Genomic DNA, 22002 nt, shown 5'->3' on the forward strand with positions numbered 1-22002 from the left:
TTCCTTCCTTCCTTCCTTCCTTCCTTCCTTCCTTCCTTCCTTCCTTCCTTCCTTTCTTCCTTCTTCCTTCTTCCTTCCATCATGCCTGGCGTAAATGCCTTTTTTTATAATTTTAAGTAACTTTGAAAAATAAAGCCAAAGCTGGGCATGGTGGCTCATGTATATAATTCCAACACTCAAGAGGCTGAGGCAGGAGGATTGCTGTGAGTTAGCCAGCCTGGGTTATGCTGTGAGTTCCAGCCCAGCCCAGCATGAGACTAGGTCTTTAAAAGAGAATCCTGTCAAGCAGGGATGTGAACTATGGATCAGAGTATACCATGGTAGCAAAGTAAAGGGATCCTCGTTGCATGGGAAGTTAGAGGAGAGTCGGACATGGTGAGCTTGGTTTCTGGGAAGGTGACACTAACTTCCAGATTCCTACGTGTTCTCATCAGGAGGACAGTGCTGGCCTCACCACGCTGGCCCCGATACTGTTGGCTGGAGCACTCACTCCTAGGCTCTCCTTCCATCCTCACTTTCACTCCCAGTCCCCTCTCCAGGGCAGCCACAGCATGACTGGACTCACTTTCTTCCTCCTCCAGCCGCTTCTCGAATGATCACCAACAGCCTGAACCATGACTCTCCACCACACACCCCCCCACGGCGCTCAGACACCAGCACCTCCAAGATCTCTGTCACCGTGTCCAACAAGATGGCGGCAAAGAATGCCAAGTCTGCTGGTGAGGGCACCTGGGCAGGGGTTTGGGCGGAGTTGCAGGGGAAGGTGTGTGTTAAAATTACTTGTTGAGTGTACTGGCTCACACTTATAATACCAGCCCCTAGGAGACTGAGGCAGGAGGATTGCTGTGAGTTTGTACCAAGCCTGGGCTGCAAGCTTAAGTCCATGTCTCATAAAAATAAAAAAGACTCAGGAACTGGACTTTGGCTCAGTGGTAGAGTACTTGCCTAGCATGCATGAAGCCCTGGGTTCAGTCCCCACCACAAAAGTGTATAAACATGAAAGCCAGTAAATGTAAAAGCTGGGCAGGATGGCGCTCAGTAAGCAGCGGCAGAGCGGCCTTCAGAGCTCAAGGTTGGCGCGGTCCCAGTGAGAGCTTCAGGCTCGCTAGAGTCCCAGCGAAGCGAAAGGAGAAGCAGGAAGTTAACAGCAGGGAGGAGCTGAGACACTGGGGACCCTGAGGTGAGGGGCTGGCGCGTCCTCCTCCTAACACTGGGGCAGCTCTTTCTCAGGTGAAGCATGACGTAAGGTGTGCTAGAGTATGCTCTTAATCCTAGGAGTGGGAAGGCTGAGGCAGGAGAATGACAAGTTTCACACCAGCCTGGACTGTTTAATTAGAGCCTGCATCTTTTTTTTCTTTCTTCAAGACAGGGTTTCTCTGTGTAGCCTTGGCTGTCCTGGACTCACTTTGTGGACCAGTCTGGGCTCCAACTCACAGAGATCCACCTGCCTCTGTCTCCCAGAGTGCTAGAAATATAAGCGTGCACCACCAGGCCCGACACTAGGCCCTGTCTTTAAAAAAAAAAAAAAAGTATAATTTAGGGTTGGCAACATGGCCCAGTGAGTAAATGCTTTTGCTGCCATTCTTGATGACCTTAGTTCAGCCTCTGGAATTCACATGGTAAAGGGAGAGGGCCATGTGTGTACACATACATTAATATATACATACATATATAATGTTTCCTTAGTATAGTATGTGTATGGTATGTGTGTTTTGTTTGCACGCATGTCTGTATCACAAGGATGCCTGGTGCCAGCAGAAGTCATAGCATATCTGATCCTCTGGAACTGGACTTACAGATGGTTGTGAGCTGCCATGTGGGTGCTGGGAATTGAACCCAGGTCCTCTGGAAGAGCTCTGTAACCGTCTTTCCAGCCCCAATCCATATATTTTTTTTAAAGTATAATTTAATACCGCACAATGCCTAAATGGCAATATGGACCTTGATTACTTGTTAAAAAGTGAGTGCACAAAAAGAAAAGGCAAAAGCGCAGTTGTGAAAGCAGCACAGTGGGGTTTGAGGAGCTGCCTTCCCCAGAGGGTTCCACCATCCAGCCATTGGAGCAGGGCGTGGTGCTCCCTGGAGGGTCTGGGGAGTTACTACTGCTTTGACTCCCAAGCACATGGTGTGGTTTGGTCGCCACAGAACATCCTCAGTGGCTCAGTCTGCTGGTGGGGACAGCAGTGCACATGAAAGACCAGTCACATGAGCAAAGAGAGGAAAACCAGTGGTGGGCAGCTGGGCATTGTGCCTGCCATTAGCCCAGTGCTCTAGGGGCTAAAGCAGGAAGATTTTGAGTTGAGCCCAGCGTGGGCTCCGTCGTGAGACCTGGTCTCAGAAGGAGGATAGAGACAGACAGACTGTCTTGCCCATAGCTTGGCGTTCCTCCCTCCAACCTCAGAACATCTGTGTCTTAGGGAGCTGACCCTATGTCTCCTCACCAGCGCTGGCGCACAGGGAAGAGGAAAGCCTGGTTCCCACCAAGCGGCGTCGGGTCACAGCTGAGATGGAGGGAAAGTACATCATCCACATGCCCAAGGGGACCACGCCTCGGACCCGCAAGATCCTGGAGCAGCAGCAGGCTGCCAAAGGTATAGGCTGTGAGGCTGAAGGCAGGGCTCTCTTAGCTCATTGCCATTGGTGGTCCTGCCGAGATGGGGCTCAGAGGGGAGCCGCTGAGAGGACACTTGGCAAAGAAAACAGTGACCACAGAGGAGGAAGCCCTTCCCCTCTTGTTTGCCGGCATTCAGTTCATGAAGCCGGGCTTCATGCCTCATATTCTCCTTTGTCCCTGTAGGACAGAGACAAAAAGACAGTTATGGCTGGCCTGGAAAGCAAGTGACCATACTGGCTAAGGGCAGGACCACAGCAGACGCCACAAAGCCAGAGCTCGCCCCAGTGCGGTTGAGGTGGTGGCCTCATGGCAGTGAGGGCAACTCACATTTGTGCCATTCTGCCAGGTGCCTGCAACTGACATGGAAGAACAGGAGGAGGTCAAGAAGAAGCACCTTCCCTTCCACAGCAACAGAAACAGTGAATTTTAGGGCTCAATTTTTATTGATTGTTTTAGTTAGGGTTACAATTGCTATGATGAAATACCGTAATTACAAGCTGGGTGGTGAGGAAAAGATTTCTTTGGCCAACACTTCCACATCACTGGAGGAAGTCAGGACAGGAACTCAAAAGAGTCAGGAACTGGAGGCAGGAGCTGATGCAGAAGCCATGGAGGGGTGCTGCTTACTGGCTTGCTCCCCATGGCTTGCTCAGTCTGCTCTGCTAGGGGATCCAGGACCACCAGCCTGGTAGTGGTGGTATCTGTCACTCATTAAGAACCATCAAGAAAATGATCATTGACAGCATATAAAGTAATCACCGAGAGTGTTGGGGGGGTGCACACCTGTAATCCTAGCACTCAGGCAGAGTTCCAGGCCAGCCTGGTCTATGAAGAAGTCCAAGATAGCCAAGGCTAATGTTAAAAAAGTACTTTGGGGGCTGGAGAGATGGCTCAGTGGGTAAGAGCACTGCTCTTCCAAAGGACCAAGGTTCAATTCCCAGCACCCACATGGCAGCTCACAACTGTCTGCAGTGCTGATTCCAAGGGACCTGACGCCTTCACACTAATGCACATACAGTAAATTAAATAGCCTGTATTATGGAGGCATTTTCTTTGTCTTCCTGTCTTTTTTTTTTTTTTTTTTTTTTTTACGCAGGGTTTCTCTGTGTAGTCTTGGCTGTCCTGGACTTGCTGTGTAGACCAGGCTGGCCTTGAGCTCACAGAGATCCTCCTGCCTCTGCCTTCCCAGTGCTGGGATTTCAGGTGTGCCCCCACGCCTAGCTTTGGAGGCATTTTCTTAAATGAAGCTCCCTCCTTTTAGATGACTTTAGCTGTGTCAGGTTGACATAAAACCAGCTGCACATCAGTCTCTCCCAGCTTTGACACCACGTGTGTGTGTGAAGATCAAAATGAGTCAAAAGTCTAGTTGCAGATCCTGAGCCAAGCGTGGTCCCCTGCTGGGACAGAGCTCACTGGTGTGTGGTCAGCTTAGACATGGTGCCGTCATGTTTCATGGTGTCGTGTCTCTCCCAGGTCTCCATAGAACATCTGTGTTTGATCGCCTTGGCGCGGAGACCAGAGCAGACACGACGACGGGAACCAAGGTGAGTAGGCCTGTGGCGGGTGCTGGTGCTGCCCGTGGCTGAGGTGGGTTTCCTGTTTGCACTTTGTCTTTCCTCAGCTGATCTCTAGCGTCAGTATGTCTGGCTGCTGGATTTCTTTCTGTCATCTTCTGCTTCTGTGTCCCAACTAGTCTCAGGGTCTTCTACCCCAGCAACTCCTGTGGCAATCCCCCAGCTCAGGGTGCCTGCCACCTGCATTCCAGTCGGCCGAATGCATTCCGGGTGTCTCTATCTGTCCAGCTCTTCCACCTCGGCTGTGTGCATGGATAGGGTCCACACTGCCGCCCTTAGCCCTCACTGCCCTGTCCCCGAAGTTACAGGCATGCTGTGCATGAAGAGGAATGCTTTTCTGTTTCTTTTTCTTTTGTGACAGAGTCTCAAATAGCTCAGGCTGTCGAGCCATGTAGCCAAGGATGACTTTGAACTCCTGATCCTCCTGCCTCTACTTTCCAAGTGCTCAGATGTGGGCATGCACTGCCACAGCTGGCTTCTTCAGGACTGGATGTTTTGGGTCAGTCTTATGCAGCCCAGGCTGGCCTAGAACTCATGACATTGCATTCTGCTGCAATGTCACGACCACCTATGCTTCCAGGGTTATTTTTTACTGTGCCAACAACAAAACCTATTCTTATTGCTGGGATCAGCAGTTCCCTAGGCCCCTGGCATGGCGTGGTGTTAGGAGAATACCACAGAGCTCACCCTGACTGGCTGTGTGGCTTTGGTTTGTCAGTTTAGCCTTTTGTACCTCGGTTTCTGAGTTTGTATAGTGCCCATCCATAGGGTCGCTATGGGATATCAGCAAGGGGCTGGGGCTTGTGGGGCAGAGCAAACCCTTTTTAGGTGTCGCCCATAGTAGACATGGTGGCCTCCACAGAGTTCCATGCTCGCCAGGGTGGGGCCACCTGTCTCTCTTTCACCTCCCAGAATCCTTCCGTGATGATGATGGTAACACTTAGGAGTTGCCATCTGGAGGTCCAGTCACTAGAGGGCTTTCAGTGAGTGCCCGGGACGGTGGCTGTCTCAGGGGCCTAGTGCAAGCTTTTTTCTTAGCTCTCATTTTGGAGGGCCCGCCTTCGGACTTAGCTCTCAGAGGCAGTCCCTGGAGTCTCTGAGAAGACATGATTGTGTCTGACTTGATTTTCCCTGACTCCTGCCTCCAGCATGCTATTGTCATATGATGGCCCACGCATGTCGTCCCAGCACGCAGAGATTGAGGCAGGAGGATCTCAAGTTTGAGACCAATCTGTGCTATGTAATGATCCCTGTTTCAAAAACTAAAGGAAAAGAAACTTGAGGAAGACATGCTGTCCTTCACAGAACACGGCTGGCTGTTGAACTAACGGAGCTAGTGGAGTTGTTTCTGATGCTTCCTTTCCTCCGTTGCGCTATGACTCCAGGAGGGCACGGCCAGGGTTGTTCTGACCAGCGTGGTTTTCCCCAGCACTGTGCATTCTAGGATGAGGTACAGGGCTGAGAATAGTGTCTGAGGTGCATAAACTACCTGCTAATTAAATGACCAGGGAAGGGGCTGGAGTGTGGTCAGTGGTAGAGCGCTTTCTGGTTACCTGTAAGGCACTGTATTCTATGTGAGGCACGACCCAAGAAACAGCTAACATGACCTGGGACATCTTCCTAATGCTACCCTGCCTTTCCTAAGGAACCTTCCTGAGCCCCTGGCATAGGCAGGTCTTCCTCTGGCCTTCCTGGCGTCTGGTCCCCTCGTTAGTGCTGTCATCTTTACATGGGATGTCACTGAACTGCCAGCTGACTTCTTAGAGGCCGGCACAGAGCAGGCAGCAGCATGGGACTAAATGACCCACTGTCTTTTCTCTGGCCTCTACAGCCCACGGGAGTTTTCAGCCGCTTAGGGGCCACCCCAGAGATGGATGAGGATCTGGCCTGGGACAGTGACAATGACAGCAGCAGCTCTGTCTTGCAGTATGCTGGGGTCCTGAAGAAGTTAGGACGGGACCCAACCAAGGCCAGTCCCCAGCCAGCACTGACTGTCAGAGCCAAGGCCACAAGCTCTGCAAGCACAACAGCTACCACTGCAAAGCTGCGGCGCCCGGCACTCCCCTCTCGCCCTGGGCTGGAGAAGAAGTCGGAGTCCCTGCCCAAAGTCAGCGTCCTTCAGAGACTGGGCAAGGCTGCCCTTGTGTCTGAGGCACAGGACAGCCAGGTCACAAGCACCAAGAGTAAGTCCTCAGCTGAGGTCAAGTTCGCCATTAAGAGGACTCTGGTAGGGCCCCGGGGGAACAGCTCCAGCGAGAGCCTGGGTGCCCAGATGGACCATGCAGGCACTGTGAGCGTGTTCAAAAGACTGGGCCGAAGGACCTTCTAGCCGCACACGGGTGGGCGCAGCATGGAAGGGCAGGCGGGCGGGCTCCTGCTTCCATCCCTTCCAGCCTTTCTTGAAGGCTCACCTGTCCTCCCTCCCAGCTCTAGATGACACAAGGCTTGGCTCTCTCTGGCATTCATGCTGGTTCCAGGCACTTGGGGACACAGGCAGTTTTCCTGGTCTTCGATGTTCCTGTGGCCTGATCTTGCCTGCTCTGGGACTCTCCTTCTTTCCTGCCCTCTGTCCTCTGTGCACTAACTGTGGCCTTGGCAGATTCCCCTTTTCTACCTCTCCCCAAAGCCAGGTGCCCTGCCCTTTTCCTGTAATCCACTCCCTTCAGCAGCACCTGCTGCCTTGTGCCCTCTTGTCCTGGCTGCCCCACCAGAGCTCTGTGTGGAGGGAGCCCTTTCCCCCACCTGTGGCACCCCTCCCTCTGCTGTGGCATCTCCTCCTCTCTTCACTCTTTTCATTTTTCTTCTGTTTTCTGTCCCTGTGGCAAGGCCCGACCGTCCGCTGCATCCTGCCCGACCCTCCTGCACCTCTGGCCTCCCAGCGGCCCCCTCGTCGACGATGGCGTCGAGCCTGTAAAGACTGTTAGCTGCCTTCCAGTCCCAGGCTGGAGGGACCCCCCAGACCTCGGCCCGCAACTGGGCCACCTCTGTTTCCCTGCCCTGGCTGTCTTTTTTCTTTGGTGGGTGGTGGGCAGCAGACATCGGGAAGGGGAGGGGTGCTGAGGAAAGATGACAGCTATTTTAATATATTTTTGTGACTTGCAAACTGTTTCCTTCCCCCTCCTTCAGTGGGAGTCACAGCTCTTCTTCACACCAGCGCGGTGGGGTGGTGGGCACTGGAGACGGGCTAAGTTAAAGGGAGTAATGGTGACAGAGGAAGCCGTTCCCTCCCCTACAAGCTGCAGTGGTCTGTCCCTGTGGCCTCCCCATCGATTTCACCGTTCTCCTGTGCGTCGCAGAGGTAGAATCTCATTCTGGAGCTCTAGCTTGCCTGGAACTTGATATGTAGACCAGGCTGGCTTTGAACTCTCAAGAGACCAGTGTGCCTCTGCCTCCCAACTGCTGGGATTAAAGGCTTTTGCCACCATACCCAGCTGGCTTGCTTTCTTTCCTTTTCCTTTTCCTCTTCCTCTTCCTCTTCCTCTCCTCTCCTCTCCTCTCTCCTCTCTTCTCTCCTCCCCTTCCCTCCCCTCCCCTTCCTTTCCCTCCCCTTCTCTCCTCTCCTCCTCTAAAACCCAAGGAGGCCCAAACTTGCTTTATAGTTGAGGAAGTCTTAAAACATCTTTCTTTAAAAACAAAACCAACATATTTTCTGTGTATGAATGTTTTTATTCCTTGTATGTATCAGGAACATGCAAGGCCTTATGCCCTTGGAGACTTGGAAGAAGATGGCTACCTGAGACTGGACTTCAGGATCGTTGTGAGCCCCGGTGTGGGTGCTGGGAACCAGGCTTAAGTCCGTTGTAAGAGCAACAGGTGCTCTTAGAGATGCCGAGCCATCTCCTCCGCACCTGCTTTGAGTTTCTAATCCTCAAATCTCCCTTCAGATTTCTGACACTCTAGGTCTCTGCCAGTATGTCAGGGTTTGTGTGGTGCAAGCGCCTTGGGCCCAGGGCGTTCCGTGACACTCCAGCAGTGGCTTCTCTTTCGTTCTTCCTCACGGCACGGCACTGGGTAGCACAGGTCACCCTCAAGGTTGGATGGTGAGAGGATTTTGAGGTGACACCATTGGATGAATTGGAAATAAGGCAGTTGTAGCTGGGTGTGGTGGCACACGCCTGTAACCACAGCACTGGGGAGGCAGAGGCAGGCGGATCTCCTGTGCATTCAAGGCCAGCCTGGTCTACAAAGTGAGTCTGGGACAGGGGCTACACAGAGGAATCCTGTCTTGAACCCCCTCGTCCCCCCAAAAAAAGGCATCTTATGTATTTTATTTTTTTAGAGCTCAAGAGAATATTCTGACAGAAGTACAGACACAGATAAAGGTCTTAAAGTGGGACAATGGCCAAGAAGGGCTACACAAATAAAAAACAAATAACTAAATGTGGGGGGAAAACAAGAAAGACAAGGGGCTAGAGTAACTGCTGGCTGCTCTCCCAGAGGACCTAGGTTTATTTCCCAGTACCCACACAGTGGCTCGTAATTATTTCTAACATTGTTCCAGGGGATCTGGTGCCCTCTTCTGGCTTCTGAGAACACCAGGCATACACAAGGCATACACATTTGTGTCAACAAAACACCCATCACATATAAACATTATTTAATGTAAAAGTTGAAAAGAGGGAGGACTTAGAGGAACCTTTTTTATTCTCATCCCTTACATTCCAACGTCAGTTTCCCTCCCTCCACTACTTCCAGCCTCCCCCAGATCTGCCTCCCAGGGGATCAACCAAACATGTCATAACAAATTACAGTAAGACAAACAAATCCTCATATCAAGGCAACCCAGGAGGAGGAAATGGGTCCCAAGTGCAGGCAAAGAGTCAGACCTCCCCCCACTCCCACTGTTAGGACTCCCACAAGAGCGCCAAGCTCTGCCCCCATAACTCATGTATGCAGAGGACCTGGCGCAGACCCATACAGGTGTTTGTCCCCCAGTCTCTGAGCCCTGCTTAGTTGATGTTGTGGCCTGTGTTCTCATGGTGTCCTCTTCCTCTGGCTCCCTCCTTCCTCTTCTGCAGGGATTCCCTGGCTCGGCCTCATGTTTGGCTGTGGGTCTCGGCATTTGCTCCCAGCCTCTGATGACAGTTGGGCTAGGCACTGATCTATGGGTACAGCAGAAAATCAATTAGAAATCATTTCACTGGCTTTTTTTTTTCCTGCCGGCCATGTTTGGTTCTGTCTTGGATCCCTGACCTGTTCTGCCTCTGGTTCCTCCTGGCCATCCATCCTGGGCCGGGTTTGGGCTCCAAACTGAGTTGTATTTATAGTTATGTATATATGTAGGTGTTCACGTGTGAGACTGCTTATGTATATGACTGCACTGTCTGCAGAGGCCAGAAGAGCACCAGGTCCCCTGGAACTACAGCGACAGTCAGTTGTGAGCCACCTGATGCAGGGGCCTCTACAAAACCACTCTTACCCACTGAGCCATCTCGGGGTCCCTCTTTTCATTTATTTATTATGTATAAAGTGTTGTGCCTGCACGTACACCTCCAAGCCAGAAGAGGGCACCAGATCTCATAGATGGTTGTGAGCTATCATGTGGGTGTTGGGAGTTGAACTCAGGACCTTTGGAAGAGCAGTCAGTGCTCTTAACCTCTGAGCTATCTCTCCAGCCCCTCTTAAAAAAAAAACAAAAAACAAAAAAAACCCTGGGGTTTTTGAAGCCGAGTTGGCCTCAAAGTCACTATGTAAGTGTACTAGTCAGGATTCAGAACTAATAGAATGAATATATATACTTTAGGATAGCTTACAGACTGTGGTCCTGCTAGTCCAACAATGCTGTCCAAGAGAAGGCCCAAGAATGCAGCAATTGTTCAGTCCACAAGGCTGGGTGTCTCAGCTGGTCTTCAGTATACATCGGAATCCCAAAGAAGTTGGCTCTAATGCCAGTGAAGGAATGGGCTTGCCAGGAGAGGGACAGCAAGCAGGCAAAGAGATCAAGCTCTCTTCCACGTCCTTTTTTATTGGCTGCCAGCAGGAAGGCATGTTCCAGATTAAAGATGGATCTTCCCACCTCAAAAGATCTGGACTAAAAGTTGGTCTTCCTGCTTCAAATGATTTAATTAAGAAAAAAAAAATCCCTTGGATAGATGGTCATGGTACACGCCTTTAAGCTCAGCACTTGGGAGGCGAAGACAAGCAGATCTTTGTGAGTTCAAGGCCAGCCTGGGCTACACAGAGAAACCCTGTCTCTAAAAAAAAAAAAAAAAAGATAAAGCCAGCCAGCCAGCAAGCAAATGGAACCATTCCCTCACAGGTGTACGCAAGTTCTTGGTTTTTAGTTACGTCCAGACGTAATCAAGCTGATAACCAAGAATGGCCGTTACACTGGCAGAGGCTAGCCTTGAAGGCATGTTCGTCCTGCCTCCACTCCCTGTGTCACTGTGCCCAGCTTAAAACGTCATAATAAAGTTTTTCCTGTGGTAGCAGGGTTTGAGCGCAGGCTTCATAGATGCTGGGCCAACACACTCTCCCATCAAGGGTTACCGTGAGGCCATGCTCCCCGGCCTCTGCAGAGCAGCCCTGGGCTTGATGCTGGGGCCACCGTGTCTCAGATGAGGAAGCTTTGTGGTCTGTGGTCCCAGCTCGTGGGAAATGCTGGTCTGCTGGTTCAGCTGAGGATCACTCTGATTTGTCGCCTTCTGAACAGGGGCTCATTTCAAGCCAGGGAAGTCCTCAGGACTGGCTAGACACTGTATACATGCAAATCCTTTGCCATGGTGTTAAATTGGCAGAGTATGGTAACACTGACTGAACCACAGCTGTGCGAGTGAAGTGCAGGTCCTCTTCTGACACGGCTGCTGACCTGAGCCATCCATAGCCCTGCTCAGGAAGGAAACACTGAGCCAGCAGTGTCAGGAAGGAGACACTCATCTGTGGGTCCTCTTCATCCTCGGTTTCTTCACCTCCCTGATTCAAGCTCCGATTGCTCGAACTGATTTGGAGCTCAGTGGTCCCATCCCCAGGGTACCCCTGAGCACTCTGTGCTCTTCCTCCTCCTGCCTGCTGGGGACTCCCAAGCCAGGCTTAGTGCTTGGAGCTGGGTGCCCTTAGGCTCAAACTCCTGCAGCAACCCCCAGGCTTTAGGCTCAGACCACAGCCCTTCCTGTAATCCCAAGCTCCCTAGGCCTTTCAAGTGCCTGGGCTCTGAGCCCTGACTGCCTAGAGCCCCTGCTTCTACTGCTCTTCACTTCTGCTTATATTGTCCGTCCGTCTGTCCGTCCATCCTTTCTTCTCTGCATCCTACAGTCTTGCACATGCCTACCCTCACCTTACCTCACTATGTAGCTGAAAGCAGGCCTCTTCCTGAATGTGATAATTATAGGCCATTATGCCTGGCATTATTAAATCAAAGCTGGAGTTTATGAGGAAAATTTCTTCCTGAAAGGTATTTACAACTTATCAGAGCACCTTATAGCATCTGCTCAGACGACTGTGGGTCAGTGCTGGTGTGCAGGATTGCACCTTGGCCCGACTGTTCAGTGATGCAGAGAGGCCTCTACGCTTTACCCTTATTTGAGGATCTGGAGGGTAGACTTGGGGTCACTCCATCACTTTGTTTCTTTCTCTTTTTCTTTTTTGAAAGGTTTTTATTTTGATTTTTTGAGATAGGGTTTCTCTGTGTGGCCCTGGTTGTCCTGGACCTCAGCCTGTATACCAGGCTGGCCTCGAACTGCCTGCGTGCTTTAATCCCAAGCGCCGGGACCCAAGATCTGCGTCACCATTTCTGCCCACCACTTTGTTCTCAGTGTGGCCATCTTTTTACTGTTAAGAAAAGGAAGACAGGCTTTTGCTGCTGGGCAGATAGCTCAGTTGGAAAAGCACTTGCAGTTTAAGCGTGAGGACCTGAGTTCAAGTCCCAGCACTAAGAAGGAGAGGCAGCCAGCCTAACCTGATCAGTGAGCCCCGGTCCCTGTCTCAGAAAGCAGGGGAGATGCTGTGTGCTCACGTCCATGCGTGCGCCACGTCACACACACCTGCACACTCGCCCTTCCGTGTGCATAAAAGAAAAGCCAGGTTAGTGCACACCCGCAGGAGGAGGAGTGCCCTGAGTGTGGGCAGACTGCCCCACAGAGTGAGTGCGAGGGCCTTAAAAATACAGAAACGTTTAAATGGCTGCAGCACAAGTGCTAAGAGGAGACACAAGCAGAGGGAGGAGGGTGACACTGTCCAAGTGTCAAGAGTCATTTTTTCTCTCGAGGCCAGCTCCCCATTGCTAAGGCTGGCCTCGAGCTTTCCGCCCCTGCAGCCTCTCCAGGGGCTGTAACTGTTTGCCGCCGAGCCTGGCCTGTTCATTTTTGTTGGGTCCTGGGATGCCGTCATGTCCAGCATCGTCCGTCTAGTTTTCATCTGTTGTCCCTGGGGCACGGCAGGAGTTCTCTCAGCACTGGGCCTCCCTTCCCATGAGCTAGACTGGTATGAGGGTCAGTTGAATTCAAAGGCTGCTGGATACTGTTGGTGTCAGATTCTTGGGGACCCCTCTGCACATTTGTCAGTAAAAGGGTTCACACGTTTTCCCTGACCGAGCATCAGCCCTTTATTCAACTTGAGTGCGGCCAACTTGGAGAGACCTTGTCTCAAAGAACCCGACTGGGTGAGATATTTCATGCTTATAACCCCAGCACCTGGGAAACAGTGTGCTGTGAGTTTGGGACCAGGTGGGGCTATAGTGTGAGACCGTTTCCAAAAAAAAAAAAAAAAAAAAGTGTTAACGTCACTTTTGCCAGGGAGATGGGGTCCCAGAGAAGACCGAAGTATGATTCCACCAAAACCCAAGTTAGTGAACCAAGTTTATTGGGGTGTCTTGTAGGAGCATGGGTGACCCGAAGGCAGGTCTGTCACGGAAAACACCTCAACAGGGGCTATGACTCACGCAGTCCTCTTTTCTAGAGTCTCTGTACTAATAGGCACCTCAGCTGTTGTCTCTTCTCATTAGTCTTAACTGCTTATCTACTGCTGGCAAGAGGACTCGTGAATTTTATCAGTTTCAGGAGCTTCCTGAGAGCAGTTTTGTTTACTTTCTCTTAATTGGGTGGAAATTGCTAGACAGATAAAACAGAAAAAGAGAGCGTTAGTGAGAGCTAGAATAGTGTGTGTGTGTGTGTGTGTGTGTGTATCAGTGGTAGGGAGTTGTGTAGCAGGCACAAGGTACAATCCCCAGCTCGGCAAAAACAACAACAAAAACCAAACAGGATCTGAGGTAGCTTGTTTTCTTTCTTTTTGGTTTTTCGAGACAGGGTTTCTCTGTGTAGCCTTGGCTGTGCTGGAACTTATTCTGTAGACCAGGCTGGCTTCAAACTCAGAGATCTACCTGCCTCGGTCCCCCAAGTGCTGGGATTGAAAGTGTGTGCCAACACTTTTTGGCCCTGAGGTAGTTTTTTTTTTTTAAAGTGTGTAATAGGAATGCTATAAAAGCATGTTCACACTCTCAAAAGGCCACCTGGAGCTAGGCAAATTCTGTCACTTCAGGGGTCACCTGAGTTTGTAGCCAGACTGCCCTACATAGAGTGAGTGAGAAGGTCTTTCCAAAAAAAAAAAAAAAAAAAAAAAAAAAAAGCCAAAACTATACAAAAAGGTTTGAATGACTTCAGCATGAGCATTAGGACAGAGCGACGACAGACGACAGGTATTTGGTAAGAGGACAACAGTTGTTCTCAACCTCTGGGTCATGACCCCTAAGGGATGGTCGAATGACCCTTTCACTGGGGTCACCTAAGACCATCAGAGAACAAGATACATTATGATTCCTAACAGCAAAATTGTAGTTGTGAAGTAGCAAGGAAAACATTTTCTGGTTGGAGGCCCTCATGTCACTGTATTAAAGGAGCTGTATTAAAGGGTCTCGGCAGCAGGAAGGCTGAAAACCACTGTTAAAGAGGCACCGGGTCAGGTGTGAGCTGCTGAAAGCCTCTCACGCCGTGTGGCAGTGCTGGGTTTGATCTTCAGGATCTTTCAACCCCTACCCCATGTCACCATTACAGTTTTCTTTCTTTTTTCTTTTTCTTTTTTTTTTTTTTCAATTAAAAACAGGGTGTCACACGGGCAGTGGTGTTACAAGCCTTTAATCCCAGCACTCTGGGAGGCAGAGATAGGTGCATCTTTGTGAGTTTGAGGCCAGCCTGGTCTACAGAGTGAATCCAGGACAGCCAGAGCTCTTACACAGAAAGCTCTCTCTTTCTTGGAGAGAAAAAAAAGAGGCTAGACTCCCAGACCTCAAACTTTCCATGTAAGCACAGAATGGCTTTGACCTCTTTGACCCTCTCCCTGTCCAGAGCGGTGGGGATTATAGACATACGCTTTCACACCTGGCTCCTGGTGTCTGTGGTGCTGGGCATCACACCCAGGGCTTTGTACGTGTAGGCATGCGTTCTACCCACTGCACTACAACCCCAGCCTTCTGTTTTGGATCTGAAGCCTGGCAAGGGGCCAGGGAAGGGCAGCATCACAGGCCACGGCTTCTGTTCTGTCTGTCTGTTGTTATTTGTGTGTACCTGACCCCGCTGTTGTTGATGAAGAGGTGTTGCTTCCTAACCCCACAGCAGCTTCAGTCTTAGTTCCTGTGCCCCTCCAGGAGAATTCCCACAGAGGGAGCCAGCAGGTAGTCAGGTATGTTGTAAGCAGAAACAGTGTGCTTCAGAACAGAGGGCCAACCCAGCCCAGTGCGCCTCGGGTATCTGGCCTTCAAAGTCTGGGTCCGCTGTTTCTCTCTCTCCTCGCTCTGGGTGGCAGTCTTCCTGTCCACTATTCGGTCTGTTAGAATTGGATGCAAGAAAATATACAAACATGTAAATACCATGAAGGGGAGAAGTTCATGGGGAAAGGGACAATGGTGCGTGGTAGGAGGCCCCACTGTGGGTGAGAGCTGCTTGAGAGCCAGCCAGAGCCTGCTGAGACGCGCTTTGCCTTTGTTTAGAGTCCTGTCCTTCCTCTTACCTGTCAGACTTGGCTCGTCGTCACTAGTGGCCTTTTAACCCTGCTTTAACTGCCGTGCCTACTGCACGATCACCCTGCCCCTACAGAATTGGCAGCTCTGTTTTGTCGGTTTAAGTTTTAATTATTTAGTCAGGCAAAGGTGGTGCACACCTTTAATCCCAGCACTAGAGAGGCAGAGGCAGGTGAGTCTCTTGAGTTTGAGACTAGCCAAGTCTACAAAGTGAGTCCAAGGCTACACAGAGAAACTCTGCCTTGAAAAAACAAAACAAAAAAAATTGATTTATTTTTATGTGTGTGGGTGTGGTATATGTACGTGTGGGTGTGCATGCCTGTGCCCATGCTGGGATTAAAGGCATAGTCTACCATACCTCACTTTTTATATTTAGAGATATATTGTTCTTCACATGCACGTGTGTGTACATAAGCGTGGGTGCCCGTGGAAGGTATGTGGGTGTCTTATACTCTGGAGCTGGAATGACACATGGTTGTGAGCTGCCATGTGGACACTGGGAAGCAGACTTGGGTCCTCTGCAAGAGCGGTAAATACTCTTAACCCCTGAGCCATCCCCCGCAACCCCTACTTTTATTGTTTAGTTTTGGTATTTTTGAAGTGGGATCTTACTGTGCAAAATACAGACTGGCCTTGAACGTGTTCTACCTGTCTCTGTTTTACCAGTCCTGGGGTTATAGTTTTGTGGGGCCGTACTCAGCTGAGTAGTTTCAGAGTTACCAAAAAGTTGCCACTTTTTCTTTTGCTAACATCTTCAGTATCCACCAACTGTTACAATACTTGTTACAATGTATCTGTCTTGGCTAAAGCCCAGAGTTTATTCCAGCCACTCGTTTTTGGTAGATGTCCTCACCCCTGGTTCGGGTAGGGCAGGTAAGCCTGAGAACTTGCTGAACAGTCACAGTTGGCTTGAATTCTGACCCTTTTGCTCTACTTTGCAAATTTGGGGCTTCTGGGTGTGTAGCCGCACACAACTTGCTTGGTTCTGGCCGTGTCATGCTACATTTGTGTTGTCAAATTGGACAAAAAGCTGACAAACCTGCAAGTCAGTTGATGCCTCTGCTACGTAGCAGTTTTCTTTCTTTGATGAGCGTTAGAAGTGTTTCTGTTTTGATCGAGACAAGTCTCCGTGTAGCCCAGGCTGGTCTTGAACTTTTTTGGTCTTCTTGCCTCCTTTTCCTAAGTACTGAGTTTATAGCTTCAGCCACCAAACCCAGTTTATGTGGTACTGGGCATAGAACCCAGGTCCTTTGTGCATGCTAGGCAAGCCCTTACCGACTGAGCTAGATCACAGAGAGAGCTGTGTGTGTATGTGTGTTATTTGTGTTTGAGATAGTGTGCCATGCACATTTCACATACATCACTTAGCTGTCACAAAGGACTTTCTTTCATACAGCAAATGTTCAGAATAATACTACAAATGTCCCCTAAATTTCCTTAGAAAAAGTTGTAAGGCAGCCAGTTGCAGTAGGGATGACCAGCTTCTATGGGGCCATCTTGTGGCAAGAGCTTAAATATAAGCAATACATCTCCTTATTGGGTAAGTAGTTCGTTCTTTTTAATGGGAGGGGCGGGTTTTGCAACAGGCTCTCAACATGGAAAAACATTTTTTTGAGAGGATTTCACTGTGCAGTGCCAGATGTGCTGGAACTCACTATATAGCTTGTTTTTAAACTGCATGTAATGGTACAGAACTTGAGTTGCTGAGGTAGGAGGGCCAGCAAAAGCTAGCGGCCAGGTGAGGCATGGTGCTGTACACCTGTAATCACAGCTGGCACGAAGGCGGGTCCCTGAGTTCGAACCCAGCGACTTCCAAGACGGCTAGGGCTACACAGTGAAACCCTGTCTGGAAAAACCAAAAGTAAGAGTCTAGGACTATGGTCTTCGACTTTCCTTTAATACAGTTCTCAAGTGTCGACCCCCTTCCGTTAGACCATTTCGTTGCTGCTTCATAACTAACTTTGCTACTGTTATGAATCATAATGTAAGTATCTGATATGCAGCATACTTGATATGCGATCCCGGTGAAAGGGTCGTTAGATTCCCCAGGTCGAGAACCCTGGGTCCAGAAACTGGGAGCCTAAACGAGAGTAAAACAAGATCAAAGCGTATGTAAATAAAGCCCTTGGACTGCCGGGAAATAATCCCTTGGGCCTTCGGAGAAAGCCAACTTATCGGCGTCCGACTGCGCATGCGTGACGTCCTCCCTCCCCCGCTAACGGGGCTCTTAAAGGCGACAGGCCAGGTGCCGCCTAGTGTGCGCAGGCGCGCCGCTCCGGGCCCGCCCCCGCCCCTCCCTGCGCTCGCGGCCCGAGGCTGTGGCAGGCCCTGCCCCGGTCTCCTACGTCAGTTCCGGTTCGTGGCTGGAGGAGGCGGTATTTCCGGCCAGCGGGTGGGAGGGGGCGGCGAGCGGGCCGGGGGGAGGGGGCGGGGGGGCCGAGCCGCGCGAGCCGTTGGGCCTGGCTCTGGGGAGGCGCCGCCGCCGCCGCCGCCGGTGAGCACAGGGAGCGGGACCGAGCGCAGCGGCGATGGGCGGGGGCGGAGCCCCGCCGGAGAGGCTGGGCGGCCGCCGGTGACAGGTGAGTCCGCCGGCGCGTGTCCCCCAGCGCCCTCCCCTCCGCGATGGTCGCGTCCGGGCCCCCCGCGGGGCCGCGCTGGGCCGTACCACCCGGGCCCGCCGGGCGGGGACCGCGGGCCTGCTGGCTGCCCCCCTTCCCGGAACTGAGTGGGGGCGGCCGCTCCGGGGCTCGGGGACAAGCCGGGCGGGACGGGGGAGGGGGCCGGCCGCACCGCCGCGGCGGCGGGGGGCTGCCCTCGGGGATGTCGGGCAGACAGCGCCTGCCGTGCCGTGCCAGCCTGTCCAGCTTTGAGGCGGCGTGCCGCGCCAAGTGTGGAGGGCTGTGCCACCTGGGTGCTTTGGATCCCATTCCCCTAGTGCACTTGGAGGGTTGGGAGCTTCTGGAGAGGGGTCTGTGTCAAGGGTGGCCGCGATGGGGCCGCAGAGAGCAGGGTTGGGAGGAGGGCTGCAGTGTTTATCGTCTCTGAGGCACACAGTGCTGGGAGGCCCGAGCGAGCGCTAAGGGACGTACTTTTAGGGGTGTGATGCCGAGTGGGCGAGGAGCGCTCTCTGCTTCCTGTAATATGCAGAGGTGGGCGTTTACACTCAGCTCACCCTTTATTGAACTTCTCTATGACTTTGGGGAGAACAAGCTCGCTCCTGGGCTGCTTTCTGTCCCGGGGTTGTCTGCTCTCTCCTCCAGAACCCCCTCAGACCATTTCTCTTCAAGGTGTGTGGGGCATCCTTTGGCATTTCTTTCCTCGGGGGAGGCGATGTGTCTTAGAAGTCACTCAAGTTTTCTGATCTCTAGTCTGGCTCCCTATCAGGAAAGGGAGGGGCTCTCGGGCTTGGATTTAAGGAGCCGTGCCTCCGGACCTGCTTGTCACCATTTGGGAGGAAGGTGTGTTTGGAGGGACAGCTCTTCTCCAGAGTAAGGTGACGAGGGATGTCTTTATTCTCAGAGTTTGGGGGCCCTGTTTCTCTCACTTGGAGACCTTTTGGGGCCTGGTGACAGACCTCTGCTAAAAAACAAACAAACAAAACCAGAGTTCAGATCAGGCTGATTTTCAGCCTGTGTACACTTCCCTTCCCAAAGCAGCAGTTGAGAGTTCACTGTCCGCATAGACGTGAAGGGCCTCTGCTGGCCCAGACCACAAGTCCCTGGCCCTGTGGCTCCCTGTGCTTCCCTGCTGCCAGCTCAGCCTTGGGTCCTGTCCACGCTCCTGATAGTTGAGTGATAGCCGTTGGCCTCTTGGTGAGGTTGAGTGATGTTTTCCCAGCTGTTGCTCTCTGCAGAAGCCAAGGGGACTCGGAGGGGAGTTCACCCAGCTTGGTCTGGCCTGCGGAGGATGGCTACTTAATAGTGCTTGGGGCTGGTAGGTTCCCCACAGAGCTAGTTTCTCATTGTGGTCTCTAAGCAGAGAACCCCGTAGATAGGTGTGTGGCCAGTGTCCTTGCTCCTGAGGCCAGCTTGTGACCTTGGCTTGCCCTCTAACCTTTGCCCCAGGTCTAGATTTCCTGGAGGATTGGCTGCAGTTCCTGATTGACCCAGCTGACCAGCCTGGTGATATGGCCAAGGGAAAAGACAGTAGCCATTGGTCTGCAGCCTTGGTGTCTGTGCCAACTGGCTTCCATGTGTCATGGCTCCCAGAGAGAACGGGCCAGGCGAGGTTTGAGGCAGTGGGGATTCTCTAGGGTTTTCCTTCAGGAGGGATGTGCTTCTCTGGTCCTCTCTGGGTAGTTGCTAGGGCAGCATTAACGGAACAATGAAGATAATGACTGTGAAACTGATGGCTGTCCTTTACCCAGTGTGTCCAGTGGGCCACACACTGCAGGGCACCTTGTCCTCCAGAGCAGCAGACCTTGTCATGTTCTCTTTTTTAATTGAGTCACAGGGCCACCACTTCAAACAGCGGCGGGTAGCATTGCCATTGAGCATTCCCAGCACGCTAGATATGTGATAGGCTCCATTTAAGTCTCAGGTACTCTGGTTGTGTGCCTACAGCTGCATCTTCTTTATGGAGCCCTTAGAGTGAGGTAGGATTTTGTTTGTTTGTTTGTTTGTTTTAGCAAAGTCAGAAACTGAAGCCTGCAGGAGGAGGTGCCCGCCTCCAGGTCTGCATCAGACCTCTTAGAGGCCAGGCTGGGATTTAGATGCTTGCTCAAGAGGTCCCAGGCTGTAGTGGGTCTCCTTCACCTCTTGTCTGAGGTACCTGCTTTCTCCCCCAAACTGGAGTGATGTGGATGTTCCTCCACTTACTCAGCTTCAGCATTTCTGGTTTCACTGGAGAAACTTGGGGACAGAGCTGAATTAGATATCCTTTGCCCCTCGGCACATGTGCTGGGTACAGGAGGAACTAGCAGGAGAGCCATTTGAGGAGGTGGTGTCAGCTGCTATGGACCTGTGTTCAAAGCAGAATGAGGATGAGCTCTTCTGGCCCTGTGATTGGGGCCACAGTGTTCACCTCCATGCAGCAGACTCCAAAAAGCACTCACCTCCATCTGGCATGAGGACTGAGTTCATGGATAGAAAGCTTCTACCATGGTGCCACAGGCTGGAAGTCTCAGTGGATGCCCAGAAACTGTCATGGGACTGAGGCACCTGCCTTATTCATCCCCTACTTTTGTTCAGGTGTCTAGGGATCCAACTCTGTCCAGTCTCCATCCAGACATTCAGTGTCCTGGCCCCCAGCTTCTATAAAGAGTTCTGTTGGGCTGGCAAGGTGGCTCAGTGGCAGTGACATTTGCTGTGCAGGCCTTGCAACCTGAGTTCAACCTTAGAACCCACAGAAAGGTGGAAGGCGAGAACCAGCTCCACAGAGTTGTCCTCTGTCCACCACACGTCACAGCACTTGTCCGCACACACTAATAAATACATTTTCAAAGAGGCTCTGGTGCTGTTCTAAGCACAGACTTCAGATCCAGCCTCCCAGGTGCTAGCTGTGTGGCTTTGAGCACGTGAGTCCAGGGAGGACAGTGCCCTCTTTAGGATTCTAAGGACATCGGGGAAAGCGGGGCTGCCATTAGCCTCCTTCCAGATGGAGAGACGAGGTGGCGGGTAGTCAGGTAGGCTAACCTCACGGCCTCCTTCCTCTCACGTAGTTATTGCCTTCCATGGTACAAATTCTAGATCCTTCCCAGATCCAGGTTTGGTGCTTACCTTTGCTTTGTGTCCTTTGCTGAATCCCTTCCACAGCCATGGAGTGGTGGGAAGGCTGGGAGTGGGCAGGGTGTGGCATCGGGTGGAGATACTGGGGTCCCCACAAAGCCCTATTCTGCCAGATGCTGTGCAGCGAGTCTTCAGTCCCAGCCCTCAGGAGGCAGATGTTGGTGGGACTCTGTGGGTTCCAGCCTCCTCTACACAGTCTGCCCCAGACTAGCCAGGGTGAAATAGTGAGACCCTGAGTACAAACAAGGCCCTTGTGGAGCTGAGGGGGACCGACAGGAGGGTAAGTGAGGAGTGGTTAGCTGCTGGGTGGTGACTGACTGGGTGAGGTGTTGGGGACACCAGGGCCCTCTTTAGGCGTAGTGGCAGGGAAGGACTGTGAACTAGGTGAGGCAGGACAGCATGTGGGTAGGAGGACTGCCTGGGAGCAGCAGGGGGACCACAGGAAGGAGGTATGTGGAGGATGAGTTTGGGGGATGCAGGGCCGCACCACAGGGAGAGAGGCCTGCGGGGCTGGGTGAGCGCTGGTGTCCCTGGAATGGGTGTGTGCCGCTTCCTCAGCCTAGGAAGGAATTTGGAGTCTGAGGATTTACTCAGTTGGGTGGTGACTTTGGCCTTGGAGGTTTTCAGGCTTCTGCCTGGGGCCGGGCACTGTTTCGCGTGCCTCCCACTTCCCCCTTGAGAGAATAACCGCCTCACAGACTGCTTCAGTGGAGACCCACTGGTCACCTCCCTCTTCTGTGGTTTCACACTGTGTTCCCCAGGGCCACACTGTTACATTTAGGGATTGAGGTGGGGACTCAATGGGCTGGCTTGTCTATGCATCTCCCACTGGCCTAGCCGGCTGCTGTTGCTAAGCAACTGTGTGAATGGCTGTCACTGACAGGAAGGGGCCTTGCCACAGTCTGCCCACTGCTTCTCCAGTTGGCTACAAAGTTGGAAGGAGCAGGTCTTGGCCTCACCTTCTGGTGGACATGGAGACCAGCTAGTAGTGTGACAACAGAGCAGGTTAAGGTTGGTGTTATAAGCACAAGACACATGGAGGTCGAGTGAAAGGTAGGTGATGGCTCTGGCCCATGAGCCTCACCCCGAGGGCTTAGTGCTGTTGGTAGGAGTCCTGGTGGGTATGTTCCAAGGCTTGATCTG

At 52.0% G+C, this 22002-nt stretch overlaps 2 protein-coding genes across 4 annotated transcripts in view; both read left to right on the top strand.

Moving 5' to 3' along the window:
- The window catches only part of CUNH19orf47 (chromosome unknown C19orf47 homolog), a 21234-nt gene extending 13411 nt beyond the window's left edge, over positions 1-7823 (top strand). For 2 of the 3 annotated variants that reach the window (XM_055594847.1, XM_055594845.1), the window contains 4 exons: positions 582-719; positions 2445-2591; positions 4088-4158; positions 6020-7090. In XM_055594847.1, the coding sequence (XP_055450822.1) occupies positions 582-719; positions 2445-2591; positions 4088-4158; positions 6020-6517 (854 nt within the window). In that variant the 3' untranslated portion in view covers positions 6518-7090. Of the gene's footprint in view, positions 1-581; positions 720-2444; positions 2592-4087; positions 4159-6019 lie in introns of all 3 variants that reach the window. The other variant, XM_055594846.1, reaches the window with a different exon arrangement.
- Positions 7824-17549: 9726 nt separating this feature from the next.
- Akt2 (AKT serine/threonine kinase 2) overlaps positions 17550-22002 on the top strand; it is a 48358-nt gene continuing 43905 nt past the window's right edge. The window contains exon 1 of the mRNA XM_055594843.1: positions 17550-17712. The gene's annotated coding sequence lies outside the window, so the exon portion shown is untranslated. The remainder of the gene's footprint in view (positions 17713-22002) is intronic.

Source organism: Psammomys obesus, unplaced genomic scaffold, assembly GCF_907164565.1.
Source record: "Psammomys obesus unplaced genomic scaffold, mPsaObe1.curated_primary_1811, whole genome shotgun sequence".
In the NCBI taxonomy this organism is placed as follows: Eukaryota; Metazoa; Chordata; class Mammalia; order Rodentia; family Muridae; genus Psammomys; species Psammomys obesus.